This window comes from Notechis scutatus, chromosome 1 (genome assembly GCF_049901735.1).
Source record: "Notechis scutatus isolate UNSWTSFEM ecotype Mainland chromosome 1, rNotScu1.2, whole genome shotgun sequence".
Lineage (NCBI taxonomy): Eukaryota > Metazoa > Chordata > Lepidosauria > Squamata > Elapidae > Notechis > Notechis scutatus.
The window spans coordinates 228,798,177-228,820,961 of NC_142009.1; the positions used below are offsets into that span (position 1 = coordinate 228,798,177).

Here is a 22,785-nt window from a genome sequence, read left to right on the forward strand (position 1 = left end):
ATCCGGATTAATAAATACCGAACACTAACGGGTTATGTATATGCGGCGCTGCATCTCACGCCGTTCCGTTTCTGCTTTGGGCAAAAAGGGCACGGAATTCAATCCACCCGGGTACCAGAGGCGATGACGCCTGAGGGGGGCGAGGCTCGTGGGCTGGAGGCTCACTGCAGGGCGGGCGGGCGGACCGGCTGGCGAACGAGCGCGCTGGTGGCCTATTCGGGAGTGGGCGAGGAGGGCCCTCCCGTTCTGGAAAGGGTTAAAGCAGCAGCGGAGAGGGCGGAGCCCGGGCCGGCCCCGAGAATAAGGCGCTGCCGCCTACCTCCCTTCCCTCCCTTTCGCGGTGTGATCGGCTGAGCCGCGGAGGTGCGCCAAGCCAAGCCGAGCCAATGTTCCCCGTCGGCTCTCCCGAGATGGAACCTCCGTCCGGCAGTTCTCGCCGGAGAAACGGAGGCTAACGGGACTCATGGTCGTCCCGGCCGGCCATGAGTTCCCGCGGGTGGCGCTGAGATTGTGAAGACCTGATCCCACAAGACGAGCGATCGGTCTGCGCTCCGTCCGGCAGGAGCCTCCCTAGGGATACTCGGAACGATTCCGCCAGGAATTCGACCGACCACGAGTTCCCCCGCCGCGCCCCTCCCTGTCCCCGCCTCCTCCTCCTCCTCTCCTCCTCCTCCTCCTCTTCCTCCTTCCTCTTCATTCTTCTCCGGAGCTTCTGCTGCCCCTCTTTTTGACTCTTCTGCTGCCACTCCGTCCGCTAGATCTGCTTGGCACCATGCTACTCCGTCTAGGATCCACTCTGTACGGTAAGGGAGAGCCCGCTCCGCTCCGGCTACCACGTCCGGTCCAGATGGCGCTTTTTTCTTTTCTTTTTTTTCTGGGCGAGGAGTTGGATCGGCTCGATTAGCTGGCGAGGGAGAGAAAGCGTGGAGCGGGGGGGGGGGGAAAGCGGCGGGACCTCGCGTGGAAAGGGGCTCCTTAGCGCCGCGAAATTGCTGCCGGGGAGAGCCTGGTGAAGGGATTGACTTGGGGCAGGAACCGGGAGCCGTTCCAGCTCCTTTCAGAGCCCCCTGGGAGGAGGCGGGCGCCACTCGAGGGAAGGTCCTCCCTGCCCCATCAGAGCCTGCCCAGCTGCGCTCGGTTGGAAATCTCCGGGCGCTGTTTTCACGCTGGAGAACTGCGGGCCTCGGGCGGAAGGGCCGTTCTGCAAGCACGGCGGAGCCCGGGATCCGAGGTCTGCCGTCACGGCAGGCGCTCGACCGCAGCGGGAGCCAAAGGAGGGGGGGCAGGGCCGCGGGCTCTCCTTTTTCAGCCTCAGCTGCGTAGACCCAGAGGCGAAGGGAGAACTCGCCCGCCGCCTTGGATCGCCTCGAAAGCCTCTCGGAGCCCCCGAGAGAGAATGAGAAAGTGAAGTGTGCATTCCTAAAGTAATGTTGGAGAATGGGGAATTGGGGGTTGGTGTCACTTCTTAGCATCATTGAGAGAGCCGATGGGGGTCACAGGGCGTATTTATGTAGGAAACCTTCCCTGTAGTGGGTTTCCTGGTTTAGAAAGATGCTCCAGCGTCCCTTAATTCATAAAAAAAGGCCAAAGAGTATAGAGAAAGGCAGAAGCCAAGGCAAGTGCTCCAAATGCATTGACCAACCACTGCCTGGGCAGTGTGTAGCCCATTAGGTGCCACAAGAAGGACCAGAGTTTAAGATACAATATGTGTGGTGACAGAAGGAGGAAGGATGCGGTTTTGTGCTCAGTTCTGTTTCTTGCCTTTTATCGCCTGGTCTTCAATGGGTTACACAACAACAGGCAGCTGCTTATCTGAGGAGTGATTATGGACACAAAAAGAGTTTGGCTTCATTCACGTCAGCAGCCATGTCAGACTTGTCACTCCTGCTTCTGCCAGCCTCTCTCGAAACCACCACCTTTATCCCGACCCCCAGTTATTGGTTGTTGTTGTTGTTTTTGCTTCCACACCAGTCAGATGAGGAGCAGAGGTCAGCTGTTGCCCATCTTGACCCATTTGGTGCCAGAGTCCTCTGCCACAGGCTGAATTGAAACCAGTAGACCCCAGAGCTGCTTATGTTGATCTTTTCAGGTTGGACTTTATTGGCTCATTGGGCCTGGTGTGGTTTCTAAAGGGATTTTGCTAAAGTTGAGCATAACTGTTTGGGATGTCCATTCGAGGATCCATTTGGATATTGAGAAATCATTCACAACGTCAGGGAACATGAAAAGCAACATGGATGGATGTGGAAGTCCTGAAGACTGTTAAGTTTTCTTCAGAGACCCAAGAGACAGGAGGGTTTCCTTGAAAATGGAATCATGAGAGAGAGCCAACATCTTTCTTTGCATTTTTGCAAGTGGCCCATTGTCCATCTTGGTGCATCACTGTTTTCCACAGAGAGTAGCAACTGGAGGATTAGATGATGCTTCCTGAAGAGACTTGATCTGGCCCAACAGTCTCCAACTGCTGATGTTGTCACTGTAAAAAGGTTGTAGACGATGAATTATGGCAAAGAATAGAAGTGCGGTGGTGAGAATGAAAATTCTTCATTGTTAAAGAAGGTTCTAGTGTTAAGATGAGAGAACGTCTCATCCCTGGCTCATTATCATATGCAGCCACTGGCACATATTGAATTCTGATCTGGCATCAATTGAGGAAGAAAAAAAAAACTTACAGGATGAAGGAAATGTTGCTGGGAAGAGTGAGTGACAGGGATAAGTTCAAAGCCAGGGTTTAGGAGTGCAAGGAAAGCAATAAAAATATTTAAAGACTCTTTAAGTATAGTCAGGATTTTCATAATGAAACCTGAAGATACCAGAAAGGATTCTATCAGAAAGATGAAGACAAAACCTACTGTGGCAGATTAAAAAAAATGGTCTCATTTCACCACTGATTATTATATAGGGGAGAGAGAAAGAGGAAGAGTAGGTGAATACCGTTTTTCTCCTATTGCTATATATTAATCTGATTAATTAGGGAAACACTATTAGAATGTAGGGCAAACATGGACACAATGATTCTTTTCCTGTCCATTTAGCAGTGCCATTTTCCACAATAAGTGTGTCCAGCCGGATGATGATTACTTTTAAGTAGTTAGAGTCCTTTTGTAGAATTTGAACATTTGCCAATCTTCTCCTTCCTCCTTGGCTTAGCAAATGCATCTGCTAGCGGTTATTTTACTCCTACATCTCAGGATATAAATGGAGCTGGTGGAGGGGTGTACATTTATCACCTACTCATGTCAATGGGCCTCTGTGGTACTAATTTCTTAACTCTTTCTAGTTTGATAAGTGCATAGCCCCAATTCCCACCAATGGAGTGTTGCGTTGTTTCAAAGATGTCTAAATGAGATTACAAAACTACACACCTGATTCCAGTTAGCAACTCAAGCAGTTTTGCTCCAGAGTCTTCTGACTTCCACTCCATTGCCCCGAAGGCCTGGTTTGTTTGCCAGGATGTACCATCGCTGGACTTCCTGAAGAATAAACAATTGTGTGTGGAATCCTGGCATTTTGGACACCTGGAGTTGGGGGAGGGGAGGATTCCTCTCCTGTCTGAAGCTGCTGCTTCCTCTCCGTGACAGAGTGAATTTGTTCCTGAGCCTTTTGCACGGAATGGCAATTCATCATAGCAATGTGGCTAAAAGCTGGAAGATGCTGAAGGGCTTGTTTTAACACGACTTGCAAACTCTAATCATCTTACGAGGTTAATGAATGTTCAGTGAAGTTTTCCTTCGGAGAATCAAGGATTTTAATCTCTGCAAAAGCCGTTTCTGAGCAAATGCCTAATGCCCACATTAAGGCCCATCTTGGCTTGTTATAAGGATTACAGGACCTTCCCCCCCCATCTCCCAATGAGAACTGCAGTTGAGAGCAGGGCCATCCCTTATATTGTGTGTTAGGAATGGACTAATGTCATCACTTCCGAATCCAACACAACTGCTTGAACTGGTCTGATGATCTTGATGTTTGTTTTGGGTCGGGAGACTCCAGGAAGACATTTTGGAGGGACCATTGAAACAGCAACGGGGTGGAGGAGGCTGAAAAATGCATATGGACGGGTCCTCTCGGATGTGTATAAAAAGGAACGTCGTAATGAAACGAAATGAAATAACGTGGCTCTGTTTGGGTCACGAGGAAGCAGGAAGGGGGTCATCAGCACCTGCCCCAATATATCTATCAATTCCTCGCGCCCAGATGCCGAAGATAGGCCAGAGAGCTTTTATGGGGAGAAAGGAGAAGCTTCCAATTTCTTCCCCTCCTCTTTTTCTGCCCAAGCTCCAAGCGAAAGCCACAGGCCTGAATTATGGATGAGACTCCTTGGGTTACAGCCATTGCTCGCATCGCATCGCATCGCACCGGAGAAGAGCCCAGAGACCTGTGCAGCTCCCTTCCCCGGGCTTTGTTTCTCTCCCAGGCTCTCTCTTTTCCCTGGAGGGGAAAACCGGCCTGCGTTAGGAGAGGAAATGGCTATCACCCACAGGATGTCTGTGAGGGTTTCTTTCCCACTCGGTTAATACAGGAGACGGAAGGTGGCTTTGCAATGGGGAGGGAGGTGGAGGGAGAGATTCTCCTTCCCTTATTAGTAGTGCTGGGGCAAGAGAGGCATCTTACCTGGGTGGCAATCGGCAGCTGGCAGGAGAACTCCCTTTGGCCTAGTGTTCATACTGCCTGGCTCCTCTGGCAGGTTGCTTCTAACTGGGTCATTATAAAACCCGAGCTTACAGTTTTGCAGCACAATAAAGGAGCAGAAGGATAGATAAAGAATAGATGGAGGCCTTTTCAGGGTCAGGACCAGAGGGCTGCCAGCTTATACCTTACCCAGGTAATAATTCCCCCTTTTTTCAGGCCTCTCCTTGCAGTTGAATTCTGCCAGCAGGAAGAGGGGAGAGTCGCAGTATCCATTTCAAAGGAAATAGCCTAAAATGAAGGTGTTTGTGCAGAAGGGATAAAAAAATAAAAGGGAATGGAATACCTGTCTTGCCGTAGGACCTTCCGTGGCAGTTTGAAGCTTAGTGGGCTGATCAGAATAGGGCTGAGTTCAGATCTCCAGTTAGTGGGGAGGTAGCTTGAAAAGCTCCTGCTTTTGTTGTGGGGCTTGTCAGAAAGAGATGGGGAGGCTGGAGGGAAGAGTGGGAAGAGAAGAGGACTTGAGTGGAGGTGGTGTGAACTACAGAAACAGCATTGGCAGCTTGTGTTACTCGTTCATCACGTCACACCGCCCACACACATGCATACAGAGGTAGGGAACCGTACACACGTGCACGGGGAGCGCTCATTCGAGACCATCTGTGAAGAGACACGCATGGCCAAACCTTTGCTTGGCTCGCCGAGCGAAGTGCATACACAGGCATGCTTACGTCTCACGTGGGACTGTGCCCTGCATGGTTGCCAACTTTCTGCCTTTGTAAATCTCAGGACTGAGGATGTTTCTCTCTGTAGCCAAGCTCTTAAAAAATGGTGTGTGGGAGGAGGGGGGAGCTACGGCTCCCTTGCAATTCAATTAAAACAGCAGTCAATACTCAGAGACCAAAGGTAAGAGTTGAAATACGTAACTGGCAAAAGGGTGTGTGCTTTTTAATATCTACAGAAAGGAAGTTGTCTAGAGTAGAACGTTGCCAATCCATTCTGATCGTTTAAAATTTCATTGAAAACTTCATAACTGAGCCTACTGCTTTGTACTTAATGAAGCTACTATAATGAGATAATGCAATGTACCAGCGTAAGGTGTTTAGCTTTCTTAGAACAGCTCATATGATCAATGGACAAAGCAGGGGTGGGATTCAAATTTTTTAACAACCAGTTTGTGGGCATGGCTTAGGTGGTAGGCGTGGCTTGGTGATCATGTGACTGGGTGGACGTGGCTTGGTGGTCATGTTATTGGCTGGGTGTGGCCAACTCAATATCACTCACATCAAGGCACGCATCTCCTCGCCTGGCCTCTCATGATTGTGGGGGTGCTGCAACAGTTGTAAGTGTGAAATATGGTCATGGCACTTTTTTCAGTGCCATTGTAACTTTGAATGGTCACTCCACACAAGCAAAGTACCAGCAAAGGAAGGGGAAAAAACTGCAGAGACATTCCTGAGACAGGAAGTCTAGTCCTGCCAAGAATATAAGCAACACCAGAATGTTTCCTTCCCGCCTTCCTTACAGGATTAGACCAGTAATTTCTTCTAACAACTGGTTCTCCAAACTGCTTAGAATGTTAACAACCAGTTCTAGCGAATAGGTGCAAACTGGTAGAATCCCACCCCTGGGACAAAGGGAAGAGAGCACTAGCAAACTATTCCACCTTCACAAATTCCTGGGAATCAAAGGGCCTTAACCCATGTCCTTCTCTTGCAGGCTTGGCTCCTACCTTCCTCCTGCTGTTGACCTTGCCCTTTGGATCTTCAATGTGTCCTATGCTTTGCACCTGCTACTTTTCCCCACCCACAGTGAGCTGCCAGGCCAATAACTTCTCCTCTGTGCCACGGATACTACCGCCCAATGCCCAGCGCCTCTTTCTACAAAACAACCTGATTGGGACCCTGAGACCTGGAATGTTTGGGCCCAGCCTCATCACCCTCTGGCTCTACTCCAACAACATCTCCTCCATCCAGCCTGGCACTTTCCGCCATCTCCAGGTTCTGGAGGAGCTGGATCTGGGGGACAACCGCAATCTGCGCACACTTGAACCAGATACTTTCCGTGGTCTTGAACGGCTGCAGTCCTTGCACCTTTATCGCTGTCAGCTGAGCAGCCTCCCAAACACAATCTTCCGCAATCTTTACAGCCTCCAATACCTCTATCTTCAGGAAAACAACCTGCTTTGCCTACAGGTGAGCAATCTGCTGAATCTGGCCTAGCATGAGCAAAGTTGGGAAATCTTTTCTCAGGCAGAAGGCCAAACTCCGAAATATATGCATGACTGATTAAAAGACATGGGCAGGATCAGGGCAGAAAGTCATGAAGTGAGCACGAGGAAAGGAACACTGTGCAGCCTGTGAGCCATAGATGATCCTCTTCCACTCTAGAAGACGGTGTGGGGGGGAGAGAGAGAGAGGGAGGGAGGGAGAGAGAGAGAGAGAGAGAGAGACAGACAGACAGACTCGATCCTCCTTTCCTTATGGTTGTCCTTCCCCACCCGGAAGATGTTGGGTTCTTGCAAAAAAACCAGCTTGGCTTTGCCCAAAAAAGTTTCTGAAACTATATATAGCTGGGAAGTAGGGGGGGGGGGGAAACAGAATCAGAAGAAAATCTGAGTTTTGAGTAAAATAGGTAGGAGAGAGCTACCTTGGCAAGACAGGGGTCTGACATGAGGGATTTACTTCTTAAGAATAATATGAAAATAGATGGTTTAATGTTTGAAATATCTCCCAAGAGAGCAATACCCCCTCCCAATTTTTTTTCCTGAAAACTGGCAAAGAATTGGTGTGTCTCTCAACCTTCATCCTCATGCAGGATCATCCTGAAAGGAACAATGCCCTGCCAGCAACTCACTCTAAAACCACACACCTATCCGGCTGCAGGGCTGTGGCTTAAGAGTGGAGAAACTGCAGTCTGGGCCTGCAGCAGTAAAAATGCATTTAAAGATTATGCCTCATTGCCTCCAGCCACATCCTTAGTTGGAGGAGACGATGTTGGTTACATGCGGAGGGAGAACATTTCTCTCTTGTGCTGCGGGACATTAAAGAACAAGGATCAATGTAATAAAAACACGTTAGGCTCCCATGCAACAGCAGACCGAAGCAGGGAGAAGCAGAGGAAGGTTGGCTAGAACAGGGCTCTCCAACCTTGGCAATTTTAAGACTTGTGGACTTCTGTGGAATTGTGGGAGTTGAAATCCACAAGTCTTAAAGTTGTCAAAGGTTGGAGAGCCCTGGGCTAGAAAGTCTGAGATGTAGGGCAATGAACTGAGTTTGCGGCGTTTCACGGGTAGGAGAGGCCAGTCGGGCAAGCCATTTCACAAAAGCCGAATTTCACCGCTTTCATTCTTCCTCTCTTTCCCAGGATGACCTTTTTGTGGACTTAGCTAACCTGAGCCATCTTTTTCTGCATGGGAATAAAATCTGGAAGCTCTCCGAGAACGTCTTCCGTGGCCTGTCTGGATTAGACCGCCTGCTGCTGCACCGGAATCACCTGCACACAATTCCTGAGTGGGCCTTTCGCGATTTGGGAAAGCTTACCATTCTCTATTTGTTCAACAACAGCCTGATCACTCTGTCTGGAGAAACACTCTCAGATTTGCCCTCCCTGGAGTTTCTGCGCCTCAACAACAACCCCTGGGCCTGCGACTGCCGTGCCTACTCCCTCTGGTCCTGGTTCCAGCGCACGCAGGTCTCCATCTCAGACGTCACATGCGCCTCTCCTGCAGAACGCAAGGGACACGACATGCGCTATCTGAACGAAGCAGTCTTTCAAGGCTGCCCTCCGACCAGCCATCACCCTATTGAGTTTGACTGGAGCTGTAGGCCTGAATGGGAAAATGGAGCGGCTCACCCCCACCCTCGCCACCACCCTCACCCTCACCCCCACCCTCACCCTCACCCTCACCCCAATGGCTCATCTAATCATCTCTATGGCCTTGGAGGATCCCCTCCTGCTGATCCTTCCTCCTTCAACAGGGATGTCCCGGCCAATGACATCCAGAGCCCCAAATATGACCCACCTACAGAAGATAACTACTGGGGGACTAATGGCAACGGAGAAGGAAGCCAGCTGAAAAAGGGATGCCTAGGGACTTCTTGCTCTTCTCTGGAATCTGGAGCAATCAGGATTGGCTTCCGGTTATTTCTCCTTTCCTGTCTATTCATTCTGTTGGAACTTTCATAGTTTTAACAATGGAGGGTGATTGCTAATAAGAGTCTGGGAACTTGGAGACTGTGGGGAGGCTGGATCCCTACCCAGCACTTAGCTGAGGCCAAAGTGATTCACCTTCACCCTAACCCAGGGGTAAAGGAAGACTGACTAGGTCTGTTACTGCTGCTGCTGCTGCTTTCTGGCCAATTGTGAGACTTAAAGCCACTTTCTATGTGGCACCGGTTATATTCCATGAACTTATGGCAAGGGCAATCTATTTTTTTTTTACTTCTAGAGTGTTGCAAAACTCTCCTGTTAGAAATGTTCCTTAAATCCTACTGCTTCTTGAGTGTGTAAGGAGCCTGCTGTAGTCTCCATATCCTCTACAGGGCCAGGATCTCTTCTGTGCATGAGAAGGAACTATGGATGAGGACCTCTTTTTTTCAGAGCCTCCATTCTTCTAACAATATCCTTTCACGCATATAAGTGCCTGCTCTGTCTCATAGGATAGGACCCCTCAACTAAAGGATACAATGTCCTCTTCCAGAACTAAAGAGAAAAAAAATATCAAAATGTGGGGCTCTGATCACTCTTGACTTCTTATTATCTGGTGTTTTTTAAAAAATTATTCGAGGGGACCCCAGAGGAGCAATTCACATACTTAATTCTAATGTTGATTATCTTGATAAGGGTGTGATGATGGAAGTTTGCTCCACTGGCTATTGAAACCAGAAATTGTTGGATGACTCTTGAGTAGATAGGGAACCATTCAGCTTCTCAATAATCCATAGCAAATATTCTTAATCATGGGTTTTCTGCACTGACAAGTGGTTAGTTCAATTCTGCCTTCCCCAATTCAGTGACATCCGACAACTTGAACTAAAAATCCCAACACCTCCAGCCATCATTATCATTGGTTATATCTACTTGGTTTGACTGGAAGTCTGATCTAACACAAGAGGGCACCAGGCTGTGGAAGGCTGGATTTCATGATTTTTGCAGTCCCTTCACTTCTGTAATTAAATCTTTAGAGAAAGGTTGCAATCATACGACAAATTCATGTGAATTGATCTTTATTCATAAAAAAAAATGGTCTTAATTTTGATGGGTGTAACTTTCCTCTGGTGCCTCCATGTCTCCCCTTTTACCACAATGGACAGTTAGAGAAATATTAAACTATTTTGATATGGCTGGAACAATTTAGTCACTCAACCAAATGAACAATGTAATACACAATGATTCAGTGTATTGTGAACTAAGCTGCTTAAACATTCCATTTCATAACCCAGAAAGTAGCTTGAAAGGGAAGCTTCTTTCCTATCCCCACAGCCCACTTCTTGTATTGGGACCAGTTGAAATACCTTCCTGTCCAGTCCAACGCCCTTGGTCTGCTGAAAAAGATCACACCGAAGTTATCTGGGCTTTTTCACTTGTTCAAAACACACATCAGTGCAACTGCTCTTCCTAAGATCAAGACTGTAACCGAGCTTTGCCAAAGGACACACACTCTAGAAGGAACCTGCATGAGCCTGACTCCCTGATGTACACTTCTATAATGCAAATGGTTCCTGCAGTTATGTGTTTACTTTGTCAAATGGAATGCCTAAAAATAATGTAGTCAACTGAAGAGTTTCGGGAGATTTCTGACCAGACTAAATCCGAGGGTACTAGAAATTGGCCAGCAAATAGGTTAACATAGCTGTTGTTACAGAATTAGATTGAAATTATCCCCCCCCCCCCCCCCTGATCAGATAAAACTACTGACTTGAATAGCCGGATTATGCTGCCTTTAAACACAAATATTTTAGTGGTTTACACAGTACAGAATGCAACCATTAAAATGCCTTAATTTTAAATATTTGGTCACCCTTAATCTGCCCTTTGGGGAGGAAGTTGTTGGGAGTGCTGGGAACACAGACACTGCTTTGCCAGGCCCACAGCAGCCACGGGGAAAATAGCATTCTCTTGGAAGTGTGTTGCAAAATGTTAGATCTAGTTGGAAAAGAAGAGTCTAGTGAGATCAAGTCAGAAAAAGCAGTGTGGAAGACCTCCACTCAGAGTCTCAAACATAACACTTTCAAAACCAGCCCACTCATGATGGTGTCGGGTGGAAATATTCCATCTGAGTAAGATGGAAAGCCATTTGCAAGGGCTCCTGTGAATGAACCCTAGTGCCACATAGAACTCTGATTCTTTTCCTAACAGGAGCGTTAGGAAAGAATCAGTTATAGGTGGCGCTAATGTTCATTTTTCAGGTCCATTCAGTTATTCTTTCTATCATAGAAGAGCACATTCTCCAGGACTGATGCAGAGCCTTGCTAGTGTAGGACTGATCCTAAAATGATGTTCAGAATACAGTGGTACCTTGGTACTCAACTGCTTTGAATTTGGTAGTCAAAGCATTTTGACGCAAAAATTTTGTCCCGGTATTCATCGTTTGTTTGGTAATTAACGCACAATCTAGAACCTGTCAGTGTCGGCTGCCTTCTGACTCACTACATTAGTCCTTATGGGAGAAATTTGCTTGGTACTCATCATTTTTGGTTCCCATAGCACCTCCCAGAACCAATGAACAATGAGGACCAAAGTACCACTGTAATTTTTTTCCCCCTAACCTCTTGTTTTCTGGTTATGCGGAATTCGTTCTGGGTCCCACATATTTAAAAAATATACAGTTATATTGTTCTCATTTTAAAGAAGGAAGTCTGTCACCAATAATTCAAATGAAACAGAAATTGTCCTTCAAGTGACTTGTTACTTTGAAAATGTTCTGTGTTGGCACTTCTCATACAGTTTTTCTTTTGTTTTAAGATTTGCTTGATTTCTTTTGTTTATTTGCCAAAACCTTTACTTTTTTTGGCAACACAATATATTAAAAATATTTTTTTTCTACTTCTTTCCTTCCCTGCGTTTGCCAACAGGAAGACGGTCTAAATCCAATACTCCTATCTGCTCTATTAGATTTGTTTTCAAAATACGCCTCAGCTTAGTCTGTTTTGCAGCAACATGGGAGATCCAGTGCTTTCTAAAATAAATCGAGCCCTGACCTACGTTTCTAGAGGGATCTGTGGGTTTGATGTCTGGCACCGGGGTTTCTGGTTGCTTTAATAATCTTCTGGAAACTGCAAATTGTGGCAGAGCAGTAGGGCTAGAGAGGGTCTTTCTCAGTATGTAGCAAGGGGCAGAGCTGTTGGCACTGGGGCTGAAATGGCAGGAAGAGCGTGTATCCTCCTAGTCTAAGGGCAGCTTTCTTAATTTAATTTCACATAAGGGAGAGAGAGGAGAGCTGGAAGAGAGAGCTATTTTTAGCCTTTGTCTGCTAGTAGTCAGAGTTAAATGTGAGCATACAGGTGTAGGGTGTCTCTGTGCACGCTCGTGGACATATCTACATGTATGCTTCGCGCTGGGGGCAAGAGTTAAGCAGAGAGCAGGCTATTGCCAGGATTTCAGAAATGGGGAGAGGGAGGAGAACTGGGGTTGGCGGGGTGGGGTGGGGGGTGTAGGCAGGATGATCTGCAGAATTACTCCACAATGTTGGGGAAGGGAGTGAGTGGGTCCACTGAAATTAGGGTTAATTGGCAGGGGGTTGCACACTGAGGCCAAGGCTGCAGTAAGGGCCATGCTGAGCCGTGAATCGGGAGGAAAGTGCCATTAAATCTGCCAGCAAGACTCCAGCAGGCTGAGTCTTTCCAGGTCAGGTAATTATCCTTGTGAAATATTCATGACCCCTTATCCCAGATGCTATTTCAGAGCAGCAGGGGGAGAGAGATTGGGATGTGAGAATGAAAGCTCCAGAAGATATACAGGCACACACCTATCTCACAGCATGAATCTTTACAAATTACACACATCCCAGGGCTTCCAGCCCACCCTTTCTCTTCAAGGCACACAAACACCCGCAACTTGTGCACACATGGTTTCCTATTCCCAGAGACGTTTAAGGTTGTGGATTTGAACCCTGGGTATATCCTAATTAATCTTCGCCCTTTCTCCTTCTTCTATAGCATCTGCTTGTGTGATCAGCTGCTACATATACTGGAATAGTCAAGCTCAGCATTTCCAAAACAACAACAACAACAACAAAAGTGTTTTCCTAGGAATCTGTCCATTTTTCCCAGCCTGGCACAGCTGGGCTGAGAGTAGCATGGGCTGAGACTGTCGGGCGCGCAATGTTTGTTTGGGGCAATGCCAATCTAAGTCAACAATGGTCTATGCAAAAGTTTTGGGGAATTTGCTCTCTCCCGTAACCGCAGCCATCAATTTTCTTTTCCTACATTTGTTTTGGCTGTAAGCTTTTAATTCTTTGTTAAGCGAGTAGCAAATCAGCAGTAAGGCAAATCACACATGGATTAGAACTGCTGAGATAGTAATTCAGAATAACTGAATAACAGAATTGGAAGGCACCTTGGATGTCTTCTGGTCAAGCAGGAAATCTATACCATTCCAGGCAAATGACTGTCCAATCTATTTTTAAAAGCCTTCAGTCATGGAACACCCACAACTTTGAAAGCAAGCCATCCCACTGGTTTATTGTTCTTGCTGTCAGGAAATGTCTCCTTAGACATTCATTGTGGCCCAGGTAGTCTTAGAACAGCACAAGGCTCAAGGGAGCTCAGGACTTCTCTATCCCATTCTTTCCCCACATGGAATATCTATGCGAGTTCATTCCAGACCCTGACTGTTTACTTTCCATCTTCCTATGCATCTCATCCTCATACCGTTGTTCCAGGGATGTAGAGGTAAGAGAGATATTGATAAACTTCAATAGTTCCTCTGTGTGTGAATTTCTGATCTTTCTCTTTCTGGGTAGTTTCCCACTCCTACACTTCTTGAAGGTCATGTTTCCTCATTCATTTCATATCGATATGCATGTGTGAGATGCATAGGAAAATATAGCTTATACCCTCTGTATATTGTATATATGCTTGGGCCAGGAGAAGTTGAATCTTTGGTGTACAAAGGAGGGTGCATTTTTCTAAGTGCTCCATTTGCACCATCCCACATCAGCTTTACAACCTCCTTGCAACTAACCCTGGGTTGTATTTAGTTTCTGGTGAAGGTGTGATGTCTCCCTTTGATAGATGGGATATGATGAGATATGAGATATGAAGGGATTGATTGCCCGGTGCTGTGTCTGTACAGTCAACCTACATTTTCTCCTGAAATAATCTGTATTCCCTCCCAACCAGGACTTCTATAAGCCCACATCTTGTAGATCTGCTTATTCATGAATTTGTATAGACTTCTGAACATCAGAGCCATCCATACAGCATTTCTTTCTTCTCAACTGAACTACACCGAAGCCTCCAGTCCATGAATTCAAGGCACCCTTAATTCTAATGCATAAAGACAGAATGCATCTGATATGGACGTCAGCTTCTTTAAAAAAACACCTCAGATTTCTTTTAATGGGAACCTTTGGTAGTGAGTGCAACCTTTAAAACCATATTGGAGAAAGCCAGAGGCACAGAGTCAAAGTGTTCTGATCCAGCAAGGTGGAGCAGTTCAAATGGTGCCAAAGAAGCAATCAGTCAGATTTACTAACATCAAATAACTTACTCAAAAAACAAGCTGTATTATCTTGGTATTCTGTGTAATCTTGGGGATATGCAGTGTACACATGATCTTACTGACTGCCTAGTGCTTGTGCTCCTTCTATAAAAGAGACCAGCTTCAAAGGAAAACAGTGAATAGAGGACAGTGATCAGTTCTTACCATTGTGTTTGTGTTTGGATGCTAGAAGAAAGAGGGAAGGAAAAAGGCACAGGGTATAAGGTGGTATTTGCTCTGTGGCCCACTGAAAAAGCATTAACCATTCATGAATTAACTTACCTCTCCTTCTCTGAAGACTGGGGCAATGTCCCTAAGCAATACGTTGATAAACAAAAAAGTTGAAAGTACTGATAATTCCTAATGTTTCTAAATAAATATGCATGAATACCCTGAAATGCAGATCCCAACTCCAAAGCCAACTTTTTGGCTCCAGAGTAACAGGAGGCTACGGGCAGGTGTCCTTTACCCACAAGGACAACTGGAATCAGCCAGGAGTTGTATGCCAGCTTATGCATTCATAACCTTAACTCGGCCCTTTGGAGGGATGTGGTAATGAATTTGCAAGGTCACCATCGCTGGAGTGAGTTATTTCTGAGCATTTTGTGGAGGAGGGTATTAAAGGCTCACTAAATTTCCTGGATCAATCAAGAGCTGCATACCAAAGATCTTTGGGTTTCAGATGGCAAAGGGCCATTGTGGAAAGCTTTCTTAAGCAACGCCTGGCATGGCAAGAAATTAAACAGAGCCTGGTGTTCTAGCCATAAAGCTATATTTTCCTTTTCCTTGCCCTACCAGGATCAATGTAAGTAGCTTGCATTGGCCCTGCCAAGGACTTGCATTAAGGTAGGCAAGGGCGGCATTAAAAGCCACAAGCATCATTACTCAGGAATGATTCAGGATCACCCAGAAGAGGGCCGGTTGTCCTGTACTTTCAGGCTACAGTTCTGTGCCCTTGTGAAAGCTCACCTGAATTTGGCAGAACGCACTTCAGAATAAGGAGGCAGATGATCAACTTACAAGGAAACCTCCCAAATTGCAAAAATGCTACAGTGCCAATAGTGCCATTTCATTTGCAAACATGTATTGATCAAGCAATTTTATCACCATAACTGGATTTGAACCGATAAGCTAGAAGCAAAAAAAAAAAAAGGTTGAATCAAAGTAGGGTGCTTTCAATTTAGAAAATTAAACGGGGTTTAGGCATAAGACTTGCTAATGCCAGGAATTAACTGGAAACTGAGTTCACTCTAGCAATGCACGAAAAACACTATTAATGTGTATCTGTGTAGACATCTGAATCTAAGTTTAGTGCTGTGGAAAATGCACATTCTGTAGATAAGGAGAATGTTTTAGAGCAGGTATGTTTAACCTGTGGCCCAAGGGCTGCATGCAGTCCTGGACAACTAGGAATGCAGCCCTGTAAGAGCCCCCACAAAATAAAGGTTTGATATATACACTGCTCAAAAAAATAAAGGGAACACACAAATAAGACATCCTAGATCTGAATGGATGAAATATTCTTATTAAATATTTTGTTCATTACATAGCTGAATGTGCTGACAACAAAATCACACAAAAATTATCAATGGAAATCAAATTTTGCAACCCATGGCAGTCTGGATTTGGAGTTACACTCAAAATTAAAGTGGAAAAAAACACTACAGGCTGATCCAACTTTGATGTAATGTACTTAAAACAAGTCAAAATGAGGCTCAGTTGTGTGTGTGGCCTCGACGTGCCTGTATGACCTCCCTACAACGCCTGGCCATGCTCCTGATGAGGTGGCGGATGGTCTCCTGAGGGATCTCCTCCCACACCTGGACTAAAGCATCCCCCAACTCCTGGACAGTCTGTGGTGCAATGTGGTGTTGGTGGATGGAGCGAGACATGATGTCCCAGATGTGCTCAATTGGATTCAGGTCTGGGGAATGGGCGGGCCAGTCCATAGCATCAATGCCTTTGTCTTGCAGGAACTGCTGACACACTCCATCCACATGAGGGCTAGCATTGTCGTGCATTAGGAGGAACCCAGGGCCAACTGCACCAGCATATGGTCTCACAAGGGGTCTGAGGATCTCATCTCGGTACCTAATGGCAGTCAGGCTACCTCTGGTGAGCACATGGAGGGCTGTGCGGCCCCCTAAAGAAATGCCACCCCACACCATTACTGACCCACTGCCAAACCGGTCATGCTGGAGGATGTTGCAGGCAGCAGAAGGTTCTCCACGGCGTCTCCAGACCCTGTCATGTCTGTCACATGTGCTCAGTGTGAACCTGCTTTCATCTGTGAAGAGCACAGGGTGCCAGTGGCAAATTTGCCAATCTTGGTGTTCTCTGGCAAATGCCAAACGTCCTGCACGGTGTTGGGCTGTAAGCACAACCCCCACCTGTGGACGTCGGGCCCTCATACCACCCTCATGGAGTCTGTTTCTGACCGTTTGAGCAGCCACATGCACATTTGTGGCCCGCTGGAGGTCATTTTGCAGGGCTCTGGCAGTGCTCCTCCTGTCCCTCCTTGCACAAAGGCGGAGGTAGCGGTCCTGATGCTGGGTTGTTGCCCTCCTACAGCCTCCTCCACATTCTCCTGATGTACTGGCCTGTCTCCTGGTAGCGCCTCCATGCTCTGGACACTACGCTGACAGACACAGCAAACCTTCTTGCTCCAGCTCAGATTGATGTGCCATCCTGGATGAACTGCACTACCTGAGCCACTTGTGTGGGTTGTAGACTCCATCTCATGCTACCACTAGAGTGAAAGCACCGCCAGCATTCAAAAGTGACCAAACCATCAGCCAGAAAGCATAGGAACTGAGAAGTGGTCTGTGGTCACCACCTGCAGAACCACTCCTTTATTGGGGATGTCTTGCTAACTGCCTATGCTTTCCGCCTGTTGTCTATTCCATTTGCACAACAGCATGTGAAATTGATTGTCAATCAGTGTTGCTACCTAAGTTGACAGTTTGATTTCACAGAAGTGCGATTAACTTGGATTACATTGTGTTGTTTAAGTGTTCCCTTTATTTTTTTGAGCAGTGTATATACATTGACTACATTGTATATGTTGTATGTATCCCAAGACAATTCCTCTTCACTCAATGCAGCCCAGGCAAGCCAAAAGGCTGGACAACCATGGTTTAGAGGTTGTTGATTGTGTCAGTGAACTTTGATTACTAGATACTCTCCAGATGTATTTGAGATACAATTCCTTCTATTTCCAGCACTCGTGAATCTTGGCTGTGATGCCCAGGAATTCTAAATGTTCTATTCCCAGCACAACTGGAGGAATCTGGGTTGGGAAGGTTAAGCTACAGCAAATGACAGGTTCAAATGAAAGAGAGCAGCTTTATGGACCATTTTAAGTAATGCATTATCTTCATGGAACAAGCATGCTGCACCAATTTGTACAAACGAGTTGTGTTTTCAGAATGGAACAAACATTCACTTAGCACAGCATTTTCTTTCTTCTCTCAACTGAAAAGTGAATCATCCAACAGGTGAAAAGTCAAGAACACATTTCAAAATCTGATTCTTGAAGTAGGGAACAAGTGCCTCTCCATCAAATAAACCAAAAATAAAATTTGTATGAAGGTTTAGCAGTCATGTTGCCTCATTGACTGGATTGCAAAGCTCCACTTTGCAGCAAATGGTGAACTTAATGCTCTCTAAAAGTATTGAATTACCATTTCTACGATCATATTGGCCGGGGATAAATTGAACTTTTATCCATTTATCAAGACTATTTTTACTTTACGTATTTCTCTTAATCTTTTCTCTCTGGTAGAAAGTGGGAGAGAGGAAGAGAACGAAGGGGTATTGTGAATTCCTCTTGTTTGGAGATAGCAAAACCATTTATAAAATGGATATCCCTACCTCTCAGTAATGACCTTCTCTTTAGTCAAATCACTGAGGTTTATTGTAATTGAGATTTGTTTCAGCTGCAGTTGAAAATGCGTCTGGTTCAGTTCCAGCTTAAACCAATGCCACTTTGGTAGAGCCAGAACAAACAAAGTCTCTTTTCTACTAAAAAAGCTGCGGTATGGGACCTTGCATGGAGAGGCATTACTACAGCCTTTCTACACTGGTTCTGATTGTGCAGTTAACAACTCAAAATCAGAAATGCAGGAATCACCAAGTGAATGAATGCTTGCTCCTTAGAGTAAACTATATTGTCCACGTCTTCTTTGGGAAGACAATCCACATAAAAAAGAGCACAGGTAAAATAAAATAGATCTCATCATAACAAAGTAATGCTATCATTACAGCTAAAAAAAGAGGAAAGAAAGTTGCACATCCTCACCATATGAAGAATATTATGAGTACGTTTTGGAGACCTTTGACCCTGGTCTACAGGCTTGTCACACATTAAACAAAGACTGTACATCACAGAAGCGCTCACCCTTGAAGTGAAAATGCAAAGGAAAGGCCATGTCCAAATTGTGCCAACAGCTCCGTTTCAGCAGGTAAGGTCAAAAGAATTTGTCAGGTCCAGATGAGGAATCAAGGTTTCCGGAAAGGATCCTACAGCTCCGAGACAAGGCACCAAATGCACAAAATAAACAAGATAATCTGCGGCAGGCAATGTTTCTGCGCCATGCATGGTGTACTCAGTAGGACTTAGAGCTCCCAGCTTGCATCTAAGCATATCAAATTCAGCTCTCATAATGAAAGCCAGGCTACATAGGAACAATAGTTTACCCCAAATCCTGCCTGCCTAAGGGTCTTCCCCGGGCAATGGAGCACTGTGTTTTCTGGGTTTCCATGTGGCAGCGGTGGTTATTCCTGTTGTTCAAATAGCCATGACTCTGTTTTCAGTCTCCAAAATTAAGACAGGAACAGTAGGCGTAATTGTACTACTGATGCCACTACTGATGCCCAATGTTATGATATGTACAGAATAACCCTTGAGTAACAACGATATGCACATGGAAACATTATGAGAGTAGTTACGAATAATTATTCAGCCACACACAGATACACTAAATTGAGTTAGTTTACTTTAAGGAATAGCACAGTCCAATAAACGGTCCAGGTCATATACGTTTTACAGTCCAAAGAATATCCAATTACAAAGTCTTCTTACCGGTTGCCTTTGTCATTTACAGTAAACAAAGATATCAAAGTATAAGCACAGGATAAATACAACAGAGAACCTTAGATAGCAACAGAATGTCAGAGAGAGCAAGCTATGATCTCTAGCTCCCTCTTATGGTAATTTGCAATATAATCAACCAATCAGAATATAGTATAAATCAATACAGTGATTTTGTCTTAAAGCTACAAACATACATTGTTGGTTTATATATTGCCAACCCAACTAATTGGTGTACAGATTCCTAACACCCACCTCTGGTTTTCCAGTGTGAAATTGAGATGGTATCTCATCTGGTTCACTTTCCTCCTCTGAAAATGATAGATACGCCCATGATACAACATTTCTGTGGAATGACCTCGGTGAACCACCTCTGGAGAAAACCACCTCCACTCTGCTACTAACAGTTTGGTTGTCCTCTTCCTCTAGATCAGGGGTCCCCAAACTTGGCAAAATTGTGGACTTCAACTCCCAGAATTCCTCAGCCAGCAAAGCTTTGCTGGCTGAGGAATTCTGGGAGTTGAAGTCCACAAGTCTTAAAGTTGCCAAGTTTGGAGACCTCTGCTCTAGATCCAGTCTGTTCCAGTGGCAAATTGGAGAGCTTGAGGCAAGTAGAGGATGCTGCCCCCTCTTCAGTAGGATCAGAGGGGACAATAAAGGTGGCACCAAGGGCCAACATTGCCCCATCAAAGAGAAGGTAGACCCTGCGCAGGAGCCTCATAGCACTGGCTCAGGTATCAGCTCTGGGTATGGTCTCCACTGAGAAGGGAGAAACTAGCTATTGGTTCCCTTGCCTTCCTCATCTAATTGGCACTCCTGCCGGCACACAGCATGGCTTCCATCTGCTAATGGGGGTCTATAGTCCTGAAACAGCAGGTCTCAGTCATGCTTGCTGTTCCCCCACTCTTTCAAAAGTGCCTGGACATCTGGACAATATTAAATATAGACAAATTTCCCAGGCTCTATTTTTTTATTTTATTTTTTGCATCTTTGAGGCTCTTTCTGATTGGTACCAAAGACTGCACAATCAAGTATGTTTTCTTTATATGTTATAAAATTCATAAGCACTCAAGCTGGATAGGAACTGCACATTCCTCTTCCTTTCTCTTCTGGTTATTATTTTCCCTTCCTTATTGCTATTTAGCTCAACCAACTTTAAAAAAACAAAAAAACCAGTTCATCCCAAAAAAAGATTAGCCTGGTTTTCAGTTTAATTTTGCTTTCATTTCCTGTATCTCAGACAACAAATTTGGTGGAAGCCTGGCTCCTCTTGAGAATAAGTTGACATGATTTTGAGCTTAGCTTTCAATTCCCCACCACCACACCCGCTCCCTGCTTCCAGTGTATTTGAGTAGCTGGAGTAATGGCTTTATACAAAGCCTGTAGTGATTGTGGTTGTGTGCCACACCTGCAGTACTTATTCATATGGTTATTTTACAATTCATTGTGTCCAACCACAAAAGTGAATTTAGCAAACTTTGATTATGCTAGGCATGACTGCACATGTTCTGCAAACAAAGTGATTGCTTTTATCAAATCTTAGATAGCCTTCCTTAATCTAGTGACCTCTAGATGGGTTGGACTTCCGCTTCCATAATCCTCCGGTCCACCAGGGCTGATCTAAGAATTGCCTTTTAAGTGCTTGCAGTTTGCACAAACGTTGACCCATTTCTGACATGCAGCTACTGAGGCTTACAGGCGAAGGGAGGCTTTACAGGGCCGAAAGCTAGCTTCCAAGAAGACTTATCTCACAAGCTAGCTTTTTAGTCTCTGCTCTCCTCTTCGTGTTTCAATTCGCAGGGCAGGCCCCGGGCTCCCTTGATTTGGATCGGGAGTTCGGGACTCCACTGAGGCGGGAGTATCTGTGTGTGCAAAAAAAAAAGGCTGAAACCCTGATTTGGGAGGAATTTCTTTGAAGCTTGCTATTTACCCTTCCCAGCTGCTAATGGCATCTCACCCGGTTTGTCCCTTAAGATCACTTGCAGTGCTGCTTTTAGAAAAGAGAGGGGCTATGAATTCATAATTGGTTGGTGAATGAGAGTGCGCTCTCTGATATATCCCCATGGTTATTCTCCTGGCCGCCCATATATCTTGCTGTGGAAAGCAGTGAAATGCCTTGCTGGAAAATAGATGCTGGGTGCTTGTTTCATCTCCCTCCCTGCCCTGTTCGGTTTCCCTGAGCATATTGCTTTCTCTCTCTCCCTCTTTGTCTGGCATCATTTGCTGAGAATGAATCTCTTGCTCTTCCCCCTCCCTTCCCTCCCTCCCTCTTGTCCAATTGCCAGAGACATCTGGTAATAACTCAGACACACCCACCTTGTCCAGGGGGACAACAGGGACCTGGGTTTCCTTGCCACAACACATTGAGTGGTCACTCGATCTGAAGTTAGTTACAGCCACCGCTGTTGAGAGGGGGATTAGCGGGATTAGGCAGCAGGAAAGCAAAAGATAAAGGTCTTAAATGGTTTTGATCTTAAAGACATAAGGCTATTAGATGCTAGCATCAAATGGGAAGGTATTTCAGGAGCCCAGTGCATCAAATATTCGTTCCAGCAGCACAGAAGGAAGAAGCAGACGTCTTAGATCCTCATTCGAGGGGTGAGAACAAGGAGTTGGATGGCCCATGGCAGGTGCAGTAGAAAGTAGGGCCCTCAACCTGGAATTGTGGTGTTGAACTCTCCTACCTCTTGTCTGATATATTTTCATGTCTGAGATCAGGCATGTTATTCTCTGATCCCAAAACCTTTGCAGTCCAAAACAGAAATCCTTCCAGCTCCAGCCAAAGGGGGGAAGTTTTGGTCACCTTCCCCTCGACTCCCTCATATATCCATGTTATGTATTGAATGTATATAGTTGTGTTATCCTTCCTAAAGTGAAACTAACCTTTAGATCAGGGGTCTCCAACCTTGGCCACTTTAAGCCTGACGGACTTCAACTCCCAGAAATCCCCAGCCAGCAAAGCTGGCTGGGGAATTCTGGGAGTTGAAGTCCGTCAGGCTTAAAGTGGCCAAGGTTGGAGACCCCTGCTTTAGATGACCCTAACTGTTAACCAGAGGTGGTGTTCAGCGAGTTTTGACCAATTCTGGAGAACCAGTAGCGGAAAATTTGAGTAGTTCAGAGAACCGGCAAATACCCCCTCTGACTGGAGATTTTACAGTGTGCTTCCCCTGCCACGCCCACCAAGCCATGCCACGCCCACCAAGCCACACCCACAGAGCCAGTAGTAAAAAAAAAACCAATGGAATCCTACCACTGCTGTTAAGCTTCCTAAAGTGAAACTAACCTTTAGCTCTCTCTTACTATTAGCTCCAACTGTTTTGGAGGGAAACTTTGAACATTTACATTTGGGTGGGGTTTTCAAG

The 22,785-nt window shown here is 45.8% G+C and overlaps 1 protein-coding gene across 1 annotated transcript; it reads left to right on the forward strand.

Annotated features, from left to right (window-relative positions):
- The first annotated feature begins 330 nt into the window (after positions 1-330).
- RTN4RL2 (reticulon 4 receptor like 2) lies at positions 331-9,367 on the forward strand. Its single transcript, XM_026683788.2, has 3 exons — positions 331-803; positions 6,346-6,821; positions 7,993-9,367. The coding sequence occupies exons 1-3, from the start codon at positions 773-775 to the stop codon at positions 8,812-8,814; spliced, it is 1,329 nt and encodes a 442-aa protein (XP_026539573.1). The 5' UTR covers positions 331-772; the 3' UTR covers positions 8,815-9,367.
- The last annotated feature ends 13,418 nt before the right edge of the window (positions 9,368-22,785 follow it).